Source organism: Pan troglodytes, chromosome 13 (genome assembly GCF_028858775.2).
Source record: "Pan troglodytes isolate AG18354 chromosome 13, NHGRI_mPanTro3-v2.0_pri, whole genome shotgun sequence".
Lineage (NCBI taxonomy): Eukaryota > Metazoa > Chordata > Mammalia > Primates > Hominidae > Pan > Pan troglodytes.
The window spans coordinates 132,287,227-132,311,347 of NC_072411.2; the positions used below are offsets into that span (position 1 = coordinate 132,287,227).

Here is a 24,121-nt window from a genome sequence, read left to right on the forward strand (position 1 = left end):
TCCCAGCTACCCAGGAGCCTGAGGCATGAGAATTGCTGGAACCCAGGAGGCAGAGGTTGCAGTGAGCTGAGATCGTGCCACCGCACTCCAGCCTGGGCAACAGAGCAAGACTCCATCTCAAAAAATAAAATGAAATAAAAAAATAAGATTCTATGATCAAACATAGTATTCCGTGGCCACTTTTCAGAAACATCTTTAAAAAAATCGAATTGGCAAATGAATGCGTAAATGCACTTAAACTTCTCCCATCAAGAAACAGCCACACAAAAGCAACCAGGAAAGGTGTAAACCAGTCCCTCCGACTTCCTGGTTGTTATCTGTATCTCTTTGTTTATTGTATCTAGTGTGTGATGAATATGCCTGGATTATCTGTTTACAGGGATCAGTCAAGACATTCATAAAGAAAAACAAACAATAGCATACAAATTTATAATCTTTTCTTTAAAAAAAAACACGTTAAAAGGTATGAATTCTGGATCTACTTTAAAAGTAAACCAAGTTTTTGAATTTGTTATTTGATGTAAAAAATAGAAAAAAAAAATCTGACTCTTTAGAAGTGGCTCAGTAAAGTGTTCTATCATCTTTTCTTAATCTATAATTGGAGACAAGGGGGACAAAAAAGATTAAACGTAATCCAAAAATAATGCTTCAGCTTCAGAATTGAATTGGAAAGGCACATTGACACTGACCTATGAATAAAAACACACCCAACTTCTACTCAGTGTTACCAGTTGGCAACTGTGGACCATTGTGAATTAGGACAAAATGAACAATTCACTTGCAGATAATGCAGAGTGATCTGTATCTGCAGAATACATGATGGGAATAACTGTAATCTACAATTTTAAAAAAATCAATAAATACAAATGAGGTTCTCATAGTCCACTCATCTCCATAGGAAAGCTGACTAGGTCATTTTAATGGCTAAATCCCCGCTCTCCACATGATCCAGTGATTGAGAGCAGAAATGATGGCTGTAACTAACAAACACCTGAACGGCTTGTTTCAAATGGCTGAAACAAGTCGAACTATTATTGCTGCTTAACGTGAACCTCGGAAATAGGACAAAATCCTACCTGGCTGGAAAATTAAGCTGTATTTCGTTCAGACTATTTATTTACGTTTTGGTGGAAGTGGTTGATTATAAGCTCCAGGCTCTGTGATGTGGCCCCTGCCTACATCTCTCCCCCGCTCATCAGCACAAGCCATGCTGAATTTGTTAGCATCTCAAATACATTTCTCTTGGATCCTTGTCTGAACATGTCCTGTTCCCCCTTCTGGGTGGGATAGTAATAAATACTGTCACCCTCAGAGCACCCTAGGATTCCCTTTTCCCCATCCCATCCTTCATCTTTACCCTGCAGAATATAAAAAATGTCTGTTAAGTATATTACATATTGCTACAGTCTTAAATTGAATTCATTATTATTATTATTATTATTTGGGACGGAGTCTCACTCTGTCACCCAGGCTGGAGTGCAGTGGCACAATCTCAGCTCACTGCAGCCTCCACTCCCCCGGGTTCAAGCAATTCTCCTGCCTCAGCCTCCCGAGTAGCTGGGATTACAGGCGGCATGCGCCACCACACCTGGCTAATTTTTGTATTTTTAGTAGAGACAGGGTTTCCCCATGTTGTCAAGGCTGGTCTCAAACTCCTGACTTCAGATAATCCACCCGCCTCAGCCTCCCAAAGTGCTCGGATTACAGGCGTGAGCCACTGTTCCTGGCCAAATTCATTATTATTATTATTATTATTTTTAAAAAACAGTCCTCTGTCCTCTAAAAATATAAGCATGTGTAAAAGCATCTCCACATGCCCAAGCTTCAAACATAACTCATGTCAGTTTTTTTTAAAAGAAGCACACCCAACTTCACTGAACAATTTAACATAGTGCAAATTGTAGGAGTAGTCCTAAATTTCATGTCAAGTTAATCCCATAGGTTTTCTCCAATCCACCTTTAGGATTTATTTATAAATAACTCTGGATCCTGCCATCTCCCTTTGGTGCCTGTTTTAATATTTCTGCTAGTTTGAATTCAAACCCAGTCGGATGTAAAGCAGGTCAAGAGAGACAGGACTCTACCAGGAGCTTTGACTCTCAGCACAAGTTGACACAACTTTTTCAGAGAGAAGAGAGTTCCTACAAGCTGCCCTCCTCATGCATCCATCACCACCCCTCCTGCAGGTCTGACCTCAGTTCTTGGATTTGGAACCCGGGATTCTTGGCAACCCTGGATTCTTGGCAACCCTCATCCAAGCACCAATTCAAACCTACAGCTTCAAAGTAAAATCTGGTTCCCTGTTAAAGTGCATTTTCTTTTCATTTGAGTCTGTCAAATAAGTAATAGATGTTTTTCGTATTGATTAAATAAGGGCTCCCAGCTTTTGGTGGAAAACATTGCAAATTATTGTTAAGGTGTTAGATTTTATGTGAATGGAAGAGATGTGTGTGGAATATTGGTCTGTCAAATCTGATGGCTGAGGTTTTGCCATATTATATACTGAAACATCTAGGAAAGTATGTACTACTATTACATAATTTTGTTTTATTTTATTTTATTTTATTTTATTTTTGAGACAGAGTCTTGTTCTTGTTGCCCAGGCTAGAGTGCAGTGGCATGATCTCAGCTCACTGTAACCTCCGTCTCCTGGGTTCAAGCAATTCTACTGCCTCAGCCTCTCAAGTAGCTGGGATTACAGGTGCCTAATTTTTGTATTTTTGTAGAGATGAGGTTTCACCATGTTGGCCAGGCCGTCTCCACCTCCTGACCTCAGGTGATCCGCCCACCTCCGCCTCTCAAAGTGCTGGGATTACAGGCATGAGCCACCCACCCAGCCTATATTACATCTTTAAAGGGGTTGAACAAAATGCCCAACAATATTATAAATAAATTAGAACAGGAAGTCCATGCTGCTGAATGACATGGTTGAAATGTCTGTTCAATATCTCTGATTCTACATTCTTGAAACTGTTTTTTTTTAAAAGAAGGTGATGTGAATAGTAATTTTCCTTGCAGCAAACCCAGCTAAGTAATAATTTCTAGCACACCTCGAATTTCTAGCAAGAGTGCAATGTGGTCATTTAGTCACGCATGTTGCCAGTCACTCTGAGCCCACAGTGCACATAAATGGTGGCTTGCATCTCATTGCAATCTTGGCTTCTTGGCCTGGAAAGTCAATAAATGAAACATCATGCAGGTAGCCAATGAATGTTGTTCATCATTCCTTAGTGCATGAATTCAATGGAAGATGAAGAAACCAACAAATGCAAATAAAGAAAGTCCCCTTTAGCTTGCTGGCCTAGACAGGCACATCTGAATGTTGATTTTGGGGTTTCCATAGCAGCATATGATACGCATCATAGAAGGCTCCCAACCATTAATACAACGATTTCTACCGTCCATGGTGGATCCCATTCCACTACAGAATCCACCTCTGGGGAGGAACCTTGAAGCAGTCAAGAGATAAGACCTGATGACTGAGGGTTGGGTATAACTCCCTGTCATCTACTTATCATTCCTTTCTCTTCCACTCAAGAAAGCTCACTAGAATGCAGATGAGTGGACAGCACATGACCACAGGGAAGGGATAAGGAAACTATCCTGGCAAACTCTGGTGCTTTGACTAACATTGATCATGAGAATTACTCATGCCATACCTCACAGTTGTGTTGTGATGCTACCATTGAAATCTGACGGATCAAGACAAAACAACCCAAGCCTGCCCATTAGAAGAAAGTACCCCTGGAACATGCAAAGAACCATCAGTGACAGAGTCCATTTCTGCATACAGTGTATCTGAAGGACCTCCAACAAGAGGGTGGAGGAGCCACTACTAGGTCCCCATACCTCCAATGGATATTTAACATCTCTAGCAGGCACCATTGGCGGACTCATTCAACTGCCAATCCCAATTCTTTTCTCCTTTCCTTCCTCTAGTACAGAGGCTGGAAAGCAAAATACTGCATTCACAGCTCCCCTTGAAGCTTGAACTAGCTGTGTGATATAGTTCTGGCCAATCAGATGTAAGTGGAATTTTGCTGGGACTGGCCTTTCCCCACTTCCTTCTCCCTGCTATAAATGATGATGTAGTGGCTGGAGATACAGCAACCATTGTGTCACCATGAGGCAGTCGGCATGAGAAAAGGGCCAAGAGGATGTCTGAGACGTTGCCCCAATATCCTCCAGTCCCTGAACTCTATATTTCTGGTTATGTGACAGAAATCTGCTTAAACTATCATTGTCAGGATGTTATAATCAAATGCGTTCTGACCTGACAGAGAATTTTACATAATGAGATCAGTGAGCAATTTTAGACCTTTCAGCTGCCAGTATAGTTTGCTCCGTTGCTATAGTCAATTTTCACCTAAAAATGCTGCATCTGCATTTCTGTGCACAGGCAGACAACAGGAGCAGCTTGCTCCAGGAGGAGCCCTATATGTAGCCCTGGGGATTCCTAAAGTGACTCTTGGACTTTAAACTTTTAGTCAGCCAACTGCTGGTGTTGTCTGCTGTACAGGCAAAAATCTATGATTTCTTGTACTTCAAATTTCAAGGGGATTTAAAAGGGTGTTTGTTGGTGCAAGCTCTCTGCCAGTGGGGGTCTTAAGGGAGAGGGTGACTTTATGACTTACAGAAAGACTGGGAAAAAAGGGGGCAGGGAGGGCTTTGTCCTGTACCCATGGGATTCCTTCACCCACTGGGGAGAGATATTCCTGTCAGAAGGTATTAGAATAAAGGGCCTGGAGGGCCCAGACAGGAGGGTGCTTGGGGGTGGCTGGGGAGAGGGGACATCTGAACAGGTGAGGCTCCACTGGGTTAGCTTGAGGCTCTGCACAAAACCTCTAGCAGCTCTGACAATCACCACCAGCCCTGGCTGTCTGAGGGCCACCACCAGAGAGCACCTTTGTGTTGGCATTCTGCCCCAGCCTCTGCCATGCTATGCAGACTCCTGTCTCCAGTTCTTGGACAGAAGACAGACCTCGTTATCTTCACACAGTACCTGGTGTCTTGGGGCATGAGTCTATCTGCCCAAACCTGACTTGCCTTTCCACGAAGGCACTGGCCCAGACACAAGATTCCTTGGTACTCACGGCTTCTGCTATGCCCGAATACCAAGTTCTCTGGTTAATTTCCTTCTTGCAAATGAAGGGAATACATGACAGAGAATGTATCCTAGATGTTGCCAACTAGTGGCCTCCGGGCCTGTGGTAGGCAGAATGCTCCCACCCCCCAAAACACCGAAGTCCTAATTTCTGGACCCAGTGAATATGTGACCTAATAGGGCAAAAGGGACATTGCAGGTGTGATTAATTTAGGACCTGGGCTGGGGAGATGAGCCTGGATTTCCCAGGTGAGCCCAATGTAATCATAGGCACCCTTATAAGTGAAAGGAGGTGGCTGGGCATGGTGGCTCATGCCTGTAATCCCAGCACTTTGGGAGGCCGAGGCAGGAGGGATCACAAGGTCAGGAGTTCGAGACCAGCCTGGCCAATATGGTGAAACCCCATCTCTACTTAAAAAAAAAAAAAAAAAATTAGCTGGGCATGGTGGCGCACACCTGTAATCCCAGCTACTCAGGAGGCTGAGGCAGGATAATTGCTTGAACTTGGGAGGCGGAGGTTGCGTTAAGCTGAGATCACGCCATGCACTCCAGCTTGGGTGACAGAGGGAGATTCCGTCTCAAAAAAAAAAAAAGTGAAAGGAGGTGGCAGGGAGTCTGAATCAGAGAGAAGTGGGAAGACGTGAGTTACACTGCTGGCTTAGAAGATGGAGCAAGAGGCACGCGCCAAAGAATGAAAGTGGCCTCCAGATGCTGGAAAAGACAAGGAAACAAATTCCCCCCTAAAGCCTCAAGAAGGAATTCAGCTCTGCTGACCTCCAGAACAGTAAGATAATAAGTCTGTATTTGTGTGTGTGTGTGTGTGTGTGTGTGTGTGTGTGTGTGTGTAGATGGGGTTTCGCTGTATTGCCCAGGCTGGTCTTGAACTCCTGAGCTCAAGTGATCCTCCTGCCTCGGCCTCCCAAAGTACTGGAATTACAGGTGTGAGCTACCACTCCTGGCCAATCTGTATTGTTTTAAGCCACCATAAGTTTCTGGGAACTTATTATAGCAACAATAGGAAGCGAATGTAGGGCTGGATCAAGTCCATGGATGTGTTCTGTTGCACCTGCCACATGGTGTTTTGGAAATCTGTTAGCGCTACCTAACAGTACAGATTCTTAGCTTCCCTTGGGGGGAAACAACAACAGAAGATCTGGCAACAATTCTCAGTATTTCTTGGTGACAAAAATCAGCTGGAACTGCCCAGAGGCCACCTTCAAATGGGTAAGGAGCCCGTCAGTATTCCATCACCCCATCCACTTTATTTCCTCACTCTACCAGCCTGGCTGCTTTATCATGTGGATAGGATCAAAAGTTCATCTGCATTTCATCTATATTCTATATAAAAGAATGGCCTTGGCCAGGCCTGGTGGCTCATGCCTGTAATCCCACCACTTTGGAAGGCTGAGGCAGGTGGATCACTCGAGGTCAGAAGTTCGAGGCCATCCTGGCCAACATGGTGAAACCCCCATGTCTACCAAAAACATAAAAAATTAGCCGGGCGTGGTGGTGCACACCTGTAATTCCAGCTACATGGGAGGCTAAGGCAGGAGAATCACTTGAACCTGGGAGGTAGAGGTTGCAGTGAGCTGAGAGCGCACCACTGCACTCCAGCTGGGGCGATAGAGCGAGACTCCGTCTTGAAAGAAAAAAGAAAGAATAGGTTTTAACTTGCTAAAATGTATAAATGAGAAAGTAAAGGGCAGGAATGGGAAGATAAAAGGAAAATGTACACAAATGGAAACCTTCTTCTTTATCTGAGACTTTATAACATAACGTACCATATGTACATGCACTCTGAGCTCTTAAAACCTCAGAGAGTTTACCTGCAAAAGGTGGTCCCAGCAATGCAGAGATGCCATTAGCACAGATGATGATGCCGTAGGCATTGGCCAGGTGTTCAATGCCAACCAAGTCTTCAGTCACTACGGGCATTAGGGAGAAATAACCACTGGAAAACCCTATCAGTGCACAGATGACCGCCAGGCCAGCGTACGTGTGCATCAACGGCAGAATAAAAATACTGAGGACAAGGGTGAAGTTGGCCAACAGGAAGACATTCCAAACACTAATGCAAGGCAAGTCGGCTATGACGCCCAGGATCACTTTTCCAAAGATGTGAACTATTGCTATAATTGACGTCAGAGGGAAAACGTCGTTTTGCTCCGATAAGTTATACAAATTGACGATTTCTGGGAGGTGAATGAAGGGGATGACAAAGCTGCTATATGCAAACAAAGCCCAGAAAATAAAGGCTACAAACATTCGATTTGTAAATAGAGAGGCTGTCCCAAAGTAGCCCGAATACCAGTCCTCGAAGCCCTTCCTGACTCTCATGGTGAGCCAGCTGACAGTCTTCAGAATCCGGAGGGCACACATGTTCTTCCTGTGCCCGGCCTGATCGGGGCACTCCTGGGCTTGCAGGTCGCAGAGGGTCTCCTCGTTCCCGAGCCCACCATCCTTCTCTTCTGTTCTTCCCTGCTGTCCAGTTGACTTCACAGATTCTGTGGAGTGCTCTGGCAGGACGCGCAGATCTTTCTCTCCTGGGTCGTTTGGGTTTTTACCAGGAGAGAGGGGCCTCATGAGCGCCCCACAAACACACAGGTTTAGGGAAACGGCACCTTGGATCAACATGGCATTCCTCCAGCCGTACTCTGCGCACAGGTACTTCAGCAGCACAGTCATTAGGAACGTACCGAATCCGGTCCCCGTGGTGCTGAGGCCCTGGGCGAGGGCGCGTCTCTTCTGGAAATACCTGCCCACCATGACCACCGCTGGCAGGTAGGCCATCCCGCTGCCCAGGCCTGTACAGGCCGACGGGGGAAGAAAAGACACAGTGCAACATCAGTGGCCATATCCAGAATTCGCAGCAAAGATCACCTGCATTTCCTTAATTAGCATCTATTTATGCTTTTTATTTCTAACAAAGCAATAACACTGATTATTTAAAAAGCAGCTCCCAGGGATAAGCAGCAGAAAGACCATCCACCCAAGCAGGTTTCTAGCCCGCCATTTTCCCCAACAGGCTTTGCCTCACAAGTTCCTCCAATAACAAAATGGAGCAGCATTCTCACATCAGAAAAATAGAAGCTCCAGGCAGGCAGGCAGGACCATGTATTTTCACCGCTGGTATGCCCAGGACTGCCCAGAACACGCAGCATGTGCTTAGCAAGTTGCTGGGAGAATGAATGTCTTCTCTGAGGGCCTCTGCTGTCTTAAGCCTCCCTTGATTGCACTATGTGTCCAGAGACCCCAACCTGGCTCTTTAGTCTCAGCAAAAGGAGTGTTTATTTCCTCGCCTATAACACAAAAATCCCACTGCTAGCCCTATTCACTGGACTATTATAGGGAAGAGTTTCTAATGTACTCAGGGAAAATATCTGACTTCTTTTTTTTTTTTTTTTTTTTGAGACAGGGACTCACTCTGTTGCCCAGGCTGGAATGCAATGGTGCAATCACAGCTCATTGCGTCCTCTAACTCCCCAGGCTCAGATGATCCTCTCACCTCAGTCTCCCAAGTAACTGGGACTATCACCGTGTGTGGCTAATTTTTGTATTTTTTTTGTAGACACGTGGTTTCACCATGTTGCCCAAGCTGGTCTCAAACTCCTGGGCTCACGCAATTCACCTGCTTTGGCCTCTCAAAGTGCTCGGATTACAGGTGTGAGCCACTGCTCCTGGCCAACATCTGACATTTTTAAAGAACTGTTTTAACCAGAGGAATATGTTCTAGTGATCTGTTGTACAATATGGTGACTGTAGTTAGTAGTAATGTATTCTATATTTTTCAAATTGCTAAATGTAGATTTTAAATGTTCTCATCACAAGTATGTGAGGTGATGGATATGTCAATTAGCCTTATTCAATCATTCTACAATATATACATGTATCAGAACATCACATTTGACTCCACAAATATTTACCATTGTCAATTATGACTAAAATAGAAATATCAAAAATGTATTATGTATAATAAGGGAAAAAGAGAACTGTTATCAGGTCCTTCAATCAATGGTTTTTAAACTATGCTTCAAAGGATACAGAAGTGCTTTATGTGTGTATGTGTATAGATATATATTGCAAGAAGCAACTTGCAGATTTATATGGACAGTTGGTTATTATGTTCACCTTCTCCTCCTGTCAAAAGATACATACTTCAGCTCGTATGTTTTATATATATAACCATATTTACCTATTAGCTAACATTTACTGAGCACTTTGCTAAGTGCTTTATACAAATTATGTCATTTAATCATTTCAACAACCATGTAAACTAAGCTCTCTTCATTATACCCATTTTGCAGATAAGGAAACTGAGGTATAAGTAGGTTAAATAACTTGCCCAAAGTCACACAGGTAATAACAATGAAAAAAGAAAAGCCAGAATTCCAAGCTAACTTTTAACTCTTATGCTAACGCATTCATTGTAGCTCTGTACTCAAAAAGAGTGTCAAGCTGGATTCAGTTTATTTAAAATGCAATTGTACAAGTAATTACTCATCTGTGTGAATCACACTACCTGCTGATAAAGGAAATTGTGGCTGGGAATATATTTTGCATAATGGATATGCAGATTGTGGTGGCTGGCAGCCAATATTAACCTGTTCACTGGGAATGACAACCTAACTGTACTCTAGATTTGCTTCTTCGTCTCTACATATATGTGTGGTTTATGCTATTTTATGAATTTGAACAGGGCTAAAAGAGTAAATTATTATAAGGCCGGGTGCTGTGGCTGACACCTGTAATCCCAGCACTTTGGGAGGCCAAGGCAGGTGGATCACCTGAGGTTGGAAGTTCGAGACCAGCCTGACCAACATGGAGAAACCCCGTCTCTACTAAAAAGACAAAATTAGCTGGGCATGGTGGTGCATGCCTGTAATCCCAGCTACTTGGGAGACTGAGGCGGGAGAATTGCTTGAACCCAGGAGGCGGAGGTTGCAGTGAGCCAAGATTGTGCCATTACACTCCAGCCTGGGCAACAAGAGTGAAACTCCGTCTCAAAAAAAAAAAAAAAAAAAAAAAAAAGAGCAAATGATTATTAAAGAGTAAATAAATGTTATTGGTTTCCTTAATCTTTTTTTTAAATATTTACTTATGTATTTATGTTTTTTCTTTTCTATTTTCACACAGGAGGCTTTATTATTATTGAGACAGAGTCTTACTCTGTCAACCAGACTGGAGTGCAGTGGCGCAATCTTGGCTCACAGCAACCTCTGCCTCCTGGGTTAAAACTATTCTCATATGTTAGCCTGCTGAGGAGCTGGGATTACAGGCAGGTGCCACCGCACTTGGCTAATTTTTTTTTTTTGTATTTTCAGTAGAGACGGGGTTTCACCATGTTGGCCAGGCTGGTCTTGAACTCCTGGCCTCAAGTGATCTGCCCACCTTGGCCTTCCAAAGTGTTGGGATTACAGGCATGAGCTACTGCCCCTGGCCTATTATTTAGCTTATTTCCCACACCACACCGATGTAATTTCCTTAATCTTTGGTCCATTCACCTAAGTCAACGTTACTGCCTTCCTTTTCCTATTCCTCACTGGAGATAGCATTGGCATTTAGAACCAGGCATATGGAAATATAATTTGATTCTATTAGGCAGGCCAAGTTTTGCTGTTAGGTGGGCTCCCCCCACTTAAGGCATATTAAAATGTAATGTTAAAATGTATTTCCAGGAGTGTAGGGAGGGGTTGGGGTGAAGTGGGGGGGAGGAAACAGAACAGAATGTTTTAATGTGTCTCTTTTCTTCACAATTAAATCCACTGCCAAGATGTCTTATAAAACATTTAAAATCGAGTTTAAAAAAAGCCACATGCTTACCAGCTGCGACTCCAAAAGTAATGAAGAGATAATGCACGTTTGCAGCATAGGCACTCAACACCCAGCCCAGGGAGTTGACGAGCCCTCCAATGATCGCAGTCTGGCGGCACCCACAGGTGTTAATGAACAAGCCGATGAAAGGGCCTGTCACAGAGCATTGGAAAAGGAATTGACTAAAGGCGCTTCCGTTTTATTCTTTCTCATAAATCTTCATGTGAAGACAAAGAATAAAATGTCACTAGAGCTGTTAAATGACACAAAAAGCCCCCATTGCTTTATATGCCAAACATTTTTAGCATGCAAAGATGATTTTAAGTAATTTCGTCAGAGAGCACAAGGTTCTGGATTTTCAGGAAAGGCAGACCTGAAATAAATAGACATTCATTCTTTCATCTACAAGGAAACCAGTGGTCTAGGAGCTATCTCTAGCCTGTGGATACATTTTGTCGATCCCATACAAAGTCTAAAAAATGTCTGGAATTAGTTGCCAATGTTTAAAAATTAAGAAGATTCACAAAAAGTCCAGTGGCAACACAGACTACCTTCCCACAGGACCAAAGTTAGTTGGAGCTGTGCAGTGGCTGAGCCCGTTTGACTGGGACACACCCCTTCCAGTTTGCTGCAGTCTCTATCCTTCCCTCTGGTCTTAAACCTGGCCTCAATTACATTATTTCTTTGGCTTCTTTCCAAATAGAAAGACATTTCAGTTTTTGACTAAAATAGAAATATTAAAAATGTATTATGTATAATGAGGGAAAAAAAGAACTGTTATCAGGTCCTTCAATCAATGGTTTTTAAACTATGCTTCAGGGATACAGAAGTGCTTTATGTGTGTGTCTGTGTATAGACATATATTCCAAGAAGCAACTTGGGGATTTATATGGACAGTAGGTTATTATGTTCACCTTCTCCTCCTATCAAAAGATACATACTTAAGCTTATATGTTTTACATAGGTATATATATAACCATATTTACCTGTTAGCTAACATTTACTGAGCACTTTGCTAAGTGCTTTATACAAATTATGTCATTTAATCATTTCAACAACCATGTAAACTAAGCTCTCTTCATTATACCCATTTTGCAGATAAGGAAACTGAGACCAAAAGGGAGTACAGGAAGGGAGTCTTCAGAACTCCTGGGCTTCAGGCAGAAAACTAATAGCCTGTTTTCATGAGGATACGCAGATTGAAACCAAGCTGAAAAGAACTAGTTGTCATCACTTCATACAGACTCCCATCCCGGCTGGTGTGCACAGTCTCTGACCAGACCTATCAGGCTATGGAGATTCGGGAATCCATTTCCATTGTGTAAAATGTGACAACACTCACAGCAGCACAGTATTTTATGAGACGCATTCTGATTGTTTCCTTTACGCTGACTTTCTAGTTTTGTTTTGTTTTCTTGTTTTTGTTTGGATACAGGGTCTCACTGTGTCATCCAAGCTACAGTTCAGTGGTGTGATCACGGCTCACTGCAGCCTTCACCTCCCTGGGATCAAGTGATCCTCCCATCTCAGCTTCCTGAGTAGCTGAGCCTACAGGCTTGTGCTATCATGTCCTGCTAATTTTGTATTTTTTATAGAGATAGGGTTTCGCCGTGTTGTTCAGGCTGGTCTAGAATTTCTAGGCTCAAGGGATCTGTCTGCCTTGGCCTCCCAAAGTGCTGGGATGACAGGCTTGAGCCATGGCACCTGGCTGACTTTCTAGTTCTTAATTGTCAACCTTCTTTATTCTCCTCCTGATTTTGTAGTAATTTCTGATGTCACTGAAGCTGAAAGCTTGTCTTGTGATCAATGATTCCTTGTTTAAATAGGAATCCAGATTTATATGAACTAGTACTCAATATTCAGTAAGATGGCGTATTTTAATTATCTTATTTTTGATCATTACAAAGTTATGAAACCTTATATGCAGATGAACTATGTTAAAAACTTGTTTAAAGAGCTTCCCTTTTGGCTTAAACTGAAATAAAGTTTCCTTTAAAGTTCTAACTATATTCATGTGTATATCTGGGTACAGTCAGCTAATGAGTTTATTTTGTCTAGTGGTTTTGTGGGTGCCTAATCCTAAAAACTATGAAGGTGAAGATTTATTAATTTAATTAACTCTGTTGCATTACAGGAAATAATTCAGTAAATTAACTCCTTAGAATAGACTTAATATATTAAACATACTTTATATAAATGTTATTTGTTATTAAATATGCACATTATAGAAATAATATATAAAATAAATACACTGATAAAAAATCTGATGGAATTACTGGGGTTAACTGAAATTCACATACCGTAAGTTAGAGATACTTGTCTGATTTCTTTACACATTTTTATTTTTGTTTTTCTAAACCCATGGTTACTTGACTATGCCTAGCTTGGATGAGTGGGTAAAAAAGAGAAAAATGCATGACTTGTCAGTTTGCTGTTTGTAGCCCTTTCAAAGGTCAACAGATCACAGTTCAGTGGCACAATCATATTTTCCACTTCACAGAAAGGGCCCAGAAGAAAATTTTTCTGAGGTGCTTTGTGAAACATTACATTAAAAAGGCGTTTGAGAAAAAAAAAAAAGGGAGAAAATTCCAAACTCAGTGCAAATATTCATGTCTGGAGGAATTTTATAAATTTAAGAAAGTATAACTATTTAACTGCTAAAAACATTAACTAAACAGCCAGGCACTGTTGTCAACTTAATCAACTCTCGCATGCTGGGGCTTCAGTCATTTATGATTTGCAGATGAGCCAAGCGAGACCCAGAAATGCTGTGACTTCTCCATGGTTATAAAATATATGCACATTGAAAAAAAAAAAAAAAAACCCAAGCTTTTTGACTCTCAGTTTCCTCCCTCCCCTCCTCCCTTCCTTCCCTTTCTTTCTCTCTCTCTTTCTTTCTTTTTTGAGCAGTTTCACGCTTGTTGCCCAGGCTGGAGTGCAGTGGTGCCATCTCGGCTCACTGCAACCTCTGCCTCCTGGATTCCAGCGATTCTCCTGCCTCAGCCTCCTGAGTAGCTGGGATTACAGGTGCTTGTCACCATGCCCAGCTAATTTTTTGTATTTTTAGTAGAGACAGGGTTTCACCATGTTGGCTAGGCTGGTCTCAAACTGCTGACCTCAGGTGATCCACCCACCTCAGTCTCCAAAAGTGCTGGGATTATGTGAGCCACTGTGCCAGCTGAGTTTCATTTTCTACCCACTGTTTACTGATGGTCCACTAGCATTGCCAAAATCAAACCACCATTTCCAGAAAATAAAAGAAGTCCCCTCACAATCTAAGGAGAAGGGGGAATCATACAATTGAGATACAATCCTTTGACCATGACTCACACTTTTATAGAGTAATTCAGTGTTTTAGGATGAGATTATTCACATTATCTGACTTTTTCATTTTCAGAAGAAATCTGAATCTTGGACCATTTCCCACTGTAATAAAGTGTCCTGGCCAGGTGTGGTGGTTCACACCTGTAATCTCAGCACTTTGGGAGGCCGAGGCGGGTGGATCACGAGGTCAGGAGTTCAAGACAAGCCTGGACAAGACGGTGAAACCCCGTTTCTACTACAGCTACAAAAATTAGCCAGGTGTGGTGGCAGATGCCTGTAATGCCAGCTACTTGGGAGGCTGAGGCAGGAGAATTGCTTGAACCTGGGCAGCAGAGGTTGCAGTGAGCTGAGATCGCACCACCACACTCCAGCCTGGGTGACAGAGTGCGACTTCATCTCAAAAAAAAAGTGTCCCATTGCTGTGGGGAACACCCTCAGGAAGTTATATTTTATTGACCCATCCTGGCAGCTGACAGGTTGGAAAAAAGCGCTGGTAAAGAGAGGAGCAATCACAGGTGAGCCTTGGCAGTTCTCAGGGATGGTTACAGATGCTTTGAACTCCGGGTCTCTTAGGGTAACCCCTCACCATAGTAAAGAGTTAGGAGCCTCTAAATCAATGAACTGTTTGCCTTAGCTGAACAGTGGTGTTGCTTAGGAGCTTAAAAAAAAAATCCTGATACTTGGAGCCCATCCCAGGTGCAGCCTGAGGGGGAAAGTTAAAGCTCCCCAGGTGGATCTGATGTGCAATCAAGATTGACAATCACTGCTATAAAGTGATTTAGCAAGTCATTTATCTTGTGTAGCCTGTGGATTCCCCCAACAATAGGGCATCCCCCAAGAATGATTCAGAGCTAGCCTCACAAAGGCTGCTGTAGATACTGTGAAAAGAAAATACAGACTTGGCACCCCAATTCACTCTGCCAAAAGAAAAAAATTAAGCTGAAAGCTGAGTCATGCAAGCAACTGCCTTTCCTTTTATTCCTAAGCAGATAGTCACAGAGAAAGGGTTATATAGCTCCACAGGTAGCTACTCTATGTTCACCTTATTTTATGTAAAAGTGCTGATTTACTGAGTGTGAGATGAATACAAAATTGATGATTCCCCTATCTGCACCTTTTCTCTTGCAACATGTGGATGACTGTACCCTCCCTTTCTCCTCCAGCCCACTTTTCCCCTTTAAATGTTGAAGTCCTCAAAATCATCTTTGGAGAAAGGCACAGGTAACAGACAGTTTCTGTGATTCTGTGTTTATTTCTTCTGGGCACCTCCCTACCCTTGGCTAAATTAACTTCCGGATTGATTGAGACCAGTCTCAGATATTTTGTGGTTTACAATACAAATGAGGTGATTACGTTTTATTAAAAGTTGGGACCTTCTGCAGGACGGTGATGAATTCATGCTACTCATGGGGCTGAGGCAGGAGAATCGCTGGAACCCAGGAGGCAGAGGTTGCAGTGAGCCGAGATCGTGCCACTGCACTCCAGCCTGGGCGACAGAGCGAGACTCCATCTCAGGAAAAAAAAAAAAAAAAAAAGAAGAAGAAGAAAAAAAGAAAAAACCACGGACCTTTCTAAATTTAAGAGGTAGCCCAAATGTGCTTACAATGATTAGAACGTAAAAACCATTTGTATTATTCATTTCAAGTATGTTTTCAGTTCTCATTTGATGTAATGGCAGGCAGTGTCATAGTAGACACAATTTTGGAGTCCCATGGACCAGGTTTAAAGCCAGTTCTACACTTACTGGCTGTTCAACCTTCAGTAAGTTACTTAATGTCTCTGAGTGTTGCATATTCTTCCTCTGTAAGATACAGACGATGGTCTGGCCTCCAGTGTTGTAGGATCAAATGAGATCGTGTACATTAACGTGCATGTGGCATGCAGTATGTGCTAAATAAAGGAGAGCTGTTACTGTGCGTTTCTGGCTTGGAAAGCTTCCCTGAGGCTGCTCAACAAATCTGCAGCCACCCTGTACCAGGAAGCTTGGGATAATGGACAATAATTTTAGGTAAATAGATAGAATAAAAGACCTTTCATTTATGTAACTATGAGGCCTGCTGTGTTATGTTATGATTTCTGAAACTCAGCAAAAAATGTTTATCTGGCAGGCAGCTTTCCCTGTAGAAAGATTAGTCTAAAATCTGAAATTCCACAGTCTGGAATTCAGGGACTCTCAAACAAAATTCTGAACGCACAGTTACCTGTCAATTAAATTAAGTATGACCATCACATTTCACCATGAGTTAGGGGTTCTTATTTTGGGGATCATCTTTAAAACCATATCCAATAATTTCAGAACTAGTTTCTGTTGCTTATTTTCATAGGACTTATGAAACATAATATCTAAGACCAACTTATTGGATGGTTTGGAAAATATTGGGACATTTCATATCCTGGCCTTCTTCTGAGTCTTTTTTTGATGTTACTGCATGCATACACTTCCAAGATTAAATCTACATGTGTTTTGTTTAACCTCTTACAAATATATTTTTAAAAAGGAAAGAAAGCTGGATTTTAAGTGTTCTAGAAACACAGTTTTCCTTTACTAACTTATTGAGAAAAGTAGAATTACAACTGACGTAAAACTTGAAGCCCGACACTGAAATAAACCTACCTGCGTGTTTCCTATGACAAACAGTCCTAGTTTAACAAAACAATGCAGATTTGAAGAAGTCAGTTCAACAATGTTACAGACAAAAATGATTTATCAGTAATTTTCTGACATACATAATGGTGCCTTTATTTAATTTTAAAACTATCCGTATTAATTCCCTTCCAGTAAACATACACACTTGCACACACACGTGCCACACAACTTGAGAAATAACACTTTGTCCTTGTTGTCTATCATTAGGACTACCATTGTTACTAATATTGGTGTTTTTTTTTTTTTTTTTTTTTGAGACGTAGTCTCACTCTGTTGCCCAGGCTGGAGTGCAGTGGCGCCATCTCGGCTGACTGCAACCTCTGCCTCCTGGGTTCAAGCAATTCTCCTGCCTCAGCCTCCCGAGTAGCTGGGACTACAGGCGTTTGCCACCATGCCTGGCTAATTTTTTGTATTTTTAGTAAAGGCAGGGTTTCACCATGTTGGCCAGGCTGGTCTCAGATTCCTGACTTCAGGTGATCCGCTCGCCTCAGCCTCCCGAAGTGCTGGGATTATAGACGTGAACCACCGTGCCTGGCTTTAATATTGTTTGTATTATCAAAAATAACATTGCTGGTGGAGTGGCTCACACCTGTAATCCCAGCACTTTGAGAGGCTGAGGCAGGAGGATCTCTTAAAGCCAGGAGTTTGAGATGAACCTGGGCAATATGACAAGGCCCCATCTCTACCAAAAAGTTTTAAAAATCAGCAGGGCATGGTAGCATATGCCTGTAGTTTTAGCTACTCAGGAAGCTGAGGTGGGAGGATCGCTTGAGCCCAGGTGTTCGAGGCTGCAGTGAGTTATGATTGTGCTACTCCACTCCACCCAGGGCAACAGAGTGACACCCTGTTTCTACAAAAAGTAAAAAAAAAAAAAAAAAAAAAGAGTTGAATGCCAGCCAAGATCAACAAGTCTCTGAATTGCATTCGAGCAATTAATTACTAATTGGGAATCACTGAAAAGGCACAGATTCCAATCAGACACACATTGGCCTGGCATATGCATACTCACACAAAACCGAGAAAGATTAGAGGCCGTTTATGTTTCCAGTATAAAATATATTATAAATATTTTAAATTCAGACAATTAGATATAAATATATGGCTTTCACCTTTAAGTGAAACAACTGAAAAACGTCATAGTGGTGGTTATCTCAGAGCATTGTTAAGGGAAGGAAATAAAATTAAATGAGATAATGTAAGGGAAAGCCCCTAGTATATCATAGATGCTTATTCAATATTAATTGACAGTAAGAGTTATTTCATTTTCAAACTGAAACACATTAGCCATCATAGCATTATATTTATAATAACTTCCCAGGTTTAGTATCTCCAGCTGTATAAGATTTGACTTCATAGATTGCTGTGTGGTTAGGTTTAACTAGAAAATACAAGAATAGGGAGTGTATATTCAGGAAAACTTGAATCTATGTTCCCATGTTAAACAATTTTTTAAAAAAAGAAAATGCAGCCAGATGCAGTGGCTCAGGCCTGTAATTCCAGGACTTTGGGAGGCTGAGGTGGGCAGATCTCTTGAGGCCAGGAGTTCGAGACCAGCCTGGGCAACATGGAGAAACCCCGTTTCAAAAGAAAAAAAAAGAAAATACAAGAATATATTGTTATTCCTTTCTGTTAGCTATATATCAGTAAGCTTTCTAGAAACAGTTTAGAAGATTTTTCAATAATGAAAAATCAATAATATTTCAAATTGAAAACATCAGAACTCAGGCTGGGCATGGTGGCTCATGCCTGTAATCCCAGCAATTTGGGAGGCCAAGGCAGGTGGATCACTTGAGGTCAGGAGTTTAAGACCAGCCTGGCCAACATGGTGAAACCTCGTCTTTACTAAAAATACAAAAAAATTAGCCGGGCGTGGTAGTAGGTGCCTGTAGTCCCAGCTACTAGGGAGGCTGAGGCAGGAGAATACCTTGAACCTGGATGGCCGAGGTTGCAGTGAGCCCAGATTGTGCCACTGTGCTCCAGCCTGGTAGACAGAGCAAGACTCTGTCTTAAAAAAAAAAAAAAAAAAAAAAAAATCAGAACTCTGAAATGAGATTGTTACTGGACTTTATTTATAGTGTTTTATCTAAAATTTTTACCTTTAAAAGTATTCATAAATGTTAAATAAGCAGAGATTTATAATGGTACATAATGAATTATAATGGTTAGGCAAACAGAGTTTGGGTCTAAATAAAGTTTTTTAAATGACAGTTTTTTTTTTTTTTAAGCCAGTTAAATTTAGCAGTCAGGGGTTGTATACCAACTTTAGTGACACTAATATTAATAAGTTCTGATAATCCACTACCACTGGACCAGCCAAAATGATCAATTTTTAAAATACTCCAAATGTTTAAAATATTTAAATTGTTATATCACACAAGAGACAAGAGGACAAATATTGCATAATTTCACTTACATGAGGTACCTAGAATAATAGTCAAATTCATAGAGACAGACAGTAGAGTGGTGGTGGCCAGGGGTGAGGGAAGATGGGAATGGGGAATTCATGTTTATTGAATACAGTTTCCGTTTGGGAAGATGAAAAAAAGTTCTAAAGATGGATGGTGGTGATGGTTGTGCAAAAATATGAGCGTACTTAATGGGACTCAAAAAGCTTAAAATGGTAAAATTATTTTTTTTTTTTTAAAGGGAGTCTCACTTTGTCTCTCAGGCTGGTGTGCAATGGCACAATCTCAGCTCACTGCAATCTCCACCTCCCAGGTTCAAGCAATTCTCCTGCTTCAGCCTCCCGAGTAGCTGGGATTACAGGCACATGCCACCATACCTGGCTAATTTTTATATTTTTAGTAGAGACAGGGTTTTGCCATGTTGGCCAGGCTGATCTCGAACATCCGACCTCAACTGATCCACCCAACTTGGCCTCCCAAAGTGCTGGGATTACAGGTGTGAGTCACTGTGCCTGGCCTAAAATGGTAAATTTTATGTTATGCATATTTTATCACAATTGAAAAATAGTAGCTAGTAACATCCAATATCGAATGTTACAACAATATAAAACATCACTTACAGTGGGGAATTGTCATTTGATAATGATTCAGTTTTACGACAGGTCACACATGAACATACCCACTATCAAGGTGATGCCCATGCTGAGGGAGCTGACCCAGGCGGTCAGGCCGCGGCTCTGGTGGAATTCTTCCAGCCATTCCACGTTGAGGACACCCAGGGCCATCTGGGAGCCCATGATGAGGATGTGCACAAAGAAAGAGGAGAGCACCATCATCCAAGCCCATCCGCCATCAATGTTTGGGTGGGGCTTCAGTGTCTTTTTGTCTTTGGGGCCATCTTCAAAATCATACCCAATATCTTCATGACTGGTATACATTTTCCAAGATTTTTCTGAAATACATATAACAAATAATTTCATGGAACATCAAAAGGAAAAATATCTTCATCTTCTTTGTGCAGCTCTACCTCCCCATCAGGGTCAAAGTGGCTCCAGTATCACATCTGATCTTCAGGTTAATCTTTGTCACCATACAGATTTGAAAACACTCCTTACTGTTTCCCAGGACTAAGTGCTTTTATGAAACCTGTTTCATCTTACAGCCATCACATATATAGGTATTACAATCTTGGGAATAGACTCAGAGAAGTAAGGTGATTTTCTAAGGCCTGTATTTAGTGTGGTCAGTTGGGAAACTAGGATTTGACCCCAGTTAGTCCTGACTCCAAAGCCCATACCCTGTCTCACTTATAGAGATGGATACTGACAGGTGACAAGAAAGATGTCAAAGAAGGAAGATCTGGCTTCAGGCAGCCTTTCAGGGTAGCTTCACCTTGGTGGGGTCCCTAGCAGAGGATCTGGTTCTCAGTTTTTGTGGGTGCAAGTGTTAATTTGTTCAGTGCAGCCAGAGTGGATTAGCCTCAGGGGGGTCTGGCTCATACTAACCCAACTCAGGAGAGACTGATAAGTCCAATTGATTACAATGAAAGACATAGCTTTCTAATAATGGTGGTACTTATGTCTCGTTATACAAGATGCATACTTTACTCCCCTCCACCCAACCCCATTCCTAGTATTTACACGGGGAACTTAATTAGTTACTAGAAAATTACTTCAAAAATAGGGTATCAGACTAAGGAGTTTGAATAGATACTGTGGTGACATACAGGTCACCAGGTGAGGTTACCAGGTAGGCAGGGGCTAGATCATGCAGGGCCCTTGTGAGCCAAATAAGGAGCTTGTAGTTTATCTTGTACATAATGAACAGCCATTGGACATAATGAGATGGGTACTTTGCATAGATCTATCTCTCAAGATGTTTGAATGAGAGGAGGGAGGCTAGATGGAGCTAGAGGATGCTAGCTCCTCTTTTGTTTGTTTGTTTTCTTGAGACAGGGTCTTGCTCTGTCACCCAGGCTGGAGTGCAGTGGTGTGATCATAGCTCACTGCAGTCTTGAACTCCTGGGCTCAAGGGATCTCCCACTTCAGCCTCCTGAATAACTGGGACTACAAGTACATGCCACCATGCCTAGCTAATTTTCATATGTATATATGTATGTATGTATGTATGGAGAGACAGGATCTCACTATGTTGCCCAAGCTGGTCTTGAACTCCTGGCTTCAAGCGATCCTCCTGCCTCAGCCTCCCAAAATGCTGGTATTACAGGTGTGAGCCACTGTGCCTGGCCTGTTTCATTTTTCATGGTTTTTTTGGGGGGGGGATGAGAATTAAGTGTGTGTATAAAGACTGAGGATAAGGAGCAGGAGTCGGGGGTGGAGAGAGAGAGATATTATGATGATAATGACTAATCCTGGAGATGGTGAAACAGATTGGTCTTTATTAGGAAGAGAGACCCATCCTCTGAGTCTGGAGGAAGGAGGGGGTGGATGAACCTATGATGGTAAGTAGTGGGATGGAAAACCACATCTGATGGTTTAATTTCTTTGGTGAAGCAGGAAGTTAGGTTATCGGCTGAGAATGAGGAGGGCGGAGGTTGTGTAGGAGCCTTAATGCTCAGAATAATGGAAAAGACTGTTGCCTACAACAAGTGGAAATGATTGCTGGGCAGTTCCAAAGGTCAAGTTGAGCCCTGCAGGGTCCCACTGCCCAGCTATGGCCATGGAGCACCAAGGACAGAGCCAGGGAGCACTCTGCCCCGGAGCTTGCAATAAGCTAGAGGGCTTAAAAACAACAAACAACTAAAAGTTGGTCTGCTTTCTAAATCATCACTACATGCCAGCAATTCTAGGAAATTACACTGAAAAAATGTTTAGCTGGTCTAAGTTCCAATTATGTTGAATTTTAATTATGTATATGTATGCTTCAAATTAGCTGGTTTTAATTTCTCATCCTTTTGTAAACATTGTATTCTACATGGAAGTTATTTCAAGAACTCCTGGTTTTACAGTTGACCCTGGCACATGTGTAGCCCCAGCTACACACATTAGTTGGGAGAGGAAGCCCCTAAGAGTTCAGAATTGTTGGCAAAACAATACCCACTTGGCAAAATCCACACCCACAACCCCTGTGGTGTTATGTGTTGCTGCCTTTCTCAGAACACTCTAGGTGAACTGTGCCAGCACAACTATTGTCCAGAAAAAGAACCAGATCTCAAGTCACTTCACTTGTGTCACTCTATGTACTCACTTGGAGATTCTAGTTTACAATTTAAAATAGTGAAACAGTGAAGACTGCGAGGTACAAAACCTTGGTTTGGAAAGTGACATTTTAAATTAATACTTGAAATGTTTTACTCAATTTGAACAATATCTTTTTTTTTTTGAGACAGAGTGTTGCTCTGTCACCCAGGCTGGAGGGCAGTGGCGTAATTTTGACTCTCTGCAACCTCTGCATCCTGGGTTCAAGCAATTCTCATGCTTCAGCCTCCTGAGTAGCTGGGACTACAGGCATGTGCCACCACACCTGGCTAATTTTTGTATTTTTATTAGAGACAGGGTTTCGCCATGATGGCCAGACTGGTCTTGAACTCCTGACCTCAAGTGATCCTCCTGCCTCGGCTTTCAAAGTGCTGGGATTACAGGCATGAAGCACTCTGCCCGGCTCAATATCTTTAAAATTGAAATATATTCTTCTTTTAATTATTTTAACACAGAAGAACAATAACATAATGAGTATTACTGACCATTACATGATTATTACTGAAAATCATTTTGTTGCCACGGCAGAGGGTGATGTAAAAAAACTATCCATTCTGGGTGTCAAAGGCACTAAGAAGTCTCGAACTGTAGGGCTTTTCTCAGGAGTGTTCTGATGTGGACGGGTAGGAGAGAGGAGCAGATTGTGGCAAATTGCACAGTGCCTGCAGCCTATTTCTATCCACACCTGAGTTAAGAATTTTTTGTTTGTTTTTACCTTTTTTTTTTTTTTTTTTTTTTTTGAGACAGGGTCTTGCTCTGTCACCCAGGCTGGAGTGCAGTGGCGTAATCATAGCTCACTGCAGCCTTGAACTAGCAGGCTCCAGTGATCCTTCTGCCTCAGCCTCCCGAGTAGCAGGTACTACAGGCATGTGCCACCACAACTGGCTAATTTAAAAATTTCTTGTAGAGATGGACTTTCACCATGCTGCCCAGCCTAGTCTCAAGCAAGCCTCCTGCTTTGCAATCCCAAAGTGCTGGGATTACTTTATCTTTCTAAAGGCTATGTTTCCCAAAAACCCTAAAATACTCTGACCACTTAGAGGAAAAGTTTGCTGACCCCTTGACTAGAGCATTGGTTCTGGCTAAGGGTTTACTGGGGGAAAAAATGAGTGTAGGGGAACCAAGGGTACCAGTGGAGAAGCAACTTAGTGGATCTGTCTGGGGCTCATCTTCTTTCTTTCTGTCACACCTTGTTCTCATTATTATTTTTACACTTTAAATTATTCCATCTCCTCAACAGCTGTCCAGTCCTCAGCCACTACAGCACCTATGTGCAGTGCTGCTCTTGGCCTGGGTCCTTCCTCCTTCACACATCTGGCTACCTCCCATTATCCAGATTGCTGGGAGTGATAAAATGTTTATCTCAGAAGCCAATTTCCAGGCCGGCGCAGTGGTTCAAGCCTGTAATCCCAGCACTTTGGGAGGCTGAGGTGTGTGGATCACCTGAGGTCAGGAGTTCGAGACCAGCCTGGCCAACATGGTAAACCCCATCTCTACTAAAAATAGAAAAACTAGTTGGGCATGGTGGCAGGTGCCTAAAATCCCAGCTACTTGGGAGGCTGAGGTAGGAGAATTGTTTGAAGCTGTGGGGGTGAAGGTTGCAGTAGTGAGG

At 42.3% G+C, this 24,121-nt stretch overlaps 2 protein-coding genes across 6 annotated transcripts in view; one reads left to right on the forward strand and one right to left on the reverse strand.

Moving 5' to 3' along the window:
• The window catches only part of FBXO36 (F-box protein 36), a 129,329-nt gene extending 116,406 nt beyond the window's left edge, over nucleotides 1–12,923 (forward strand). The window contains exon 5 of one of the 2 annotated variants that reach the window (XM_054679510.2): nucleotides 12,014–12,923. In XM_054679510.2, coding sequence (XP_054535485.1) covers nucleotides 12,014–12,087 — 74 coding nt within the window. In that variant the 3' untranslated portion in view covers nucleotides 12,088–12,923. The remainder of the gene's footprint in view (nucleotides 1–12,013) is intronic. The other variant, XM_054679512.2, reaches the window with a different exon arrangement.
• SLC16A14 (solute carrier family 16 member 14) overlaps nucleotides 1–24,121 on the reverse strand; it is a 33,635-nt gene that overhangs the window by 3,786 nt on the left and 5,728 nt on the right. For 2 of the 4 annotated variants that reach the window (XM_001139587.6, XM_009444504.5), the window contains exons 2-4: nucleotides 19,971–20,243; nucleotides 10,925–11,068; nucleotides 6,931–7,908 (exon numbers count right to left, since the gene is read on the reverse strand). In XM_001139587.6, coding sequence (XP_001139587.1) covers nucleotides 6,931–7,908; nucleotides 10,925–11,068; nucleotides 19,971–20,229 — 1,381 coding nt within the window. In that variant the 5' untranslated portion in view covers nucleotides 20,230–20,243. Of the gene's footprint in view, nucleotides 1–6,930; nucleotides 7,909–10,924; nucleotides 11,069–19,911; nucleotides 20,244–24,121 lie in introns of those variants that run through there. The other 2 variants (XM_016950637.2, XM_009444505.5) reach the window with 2 other exon arrangements.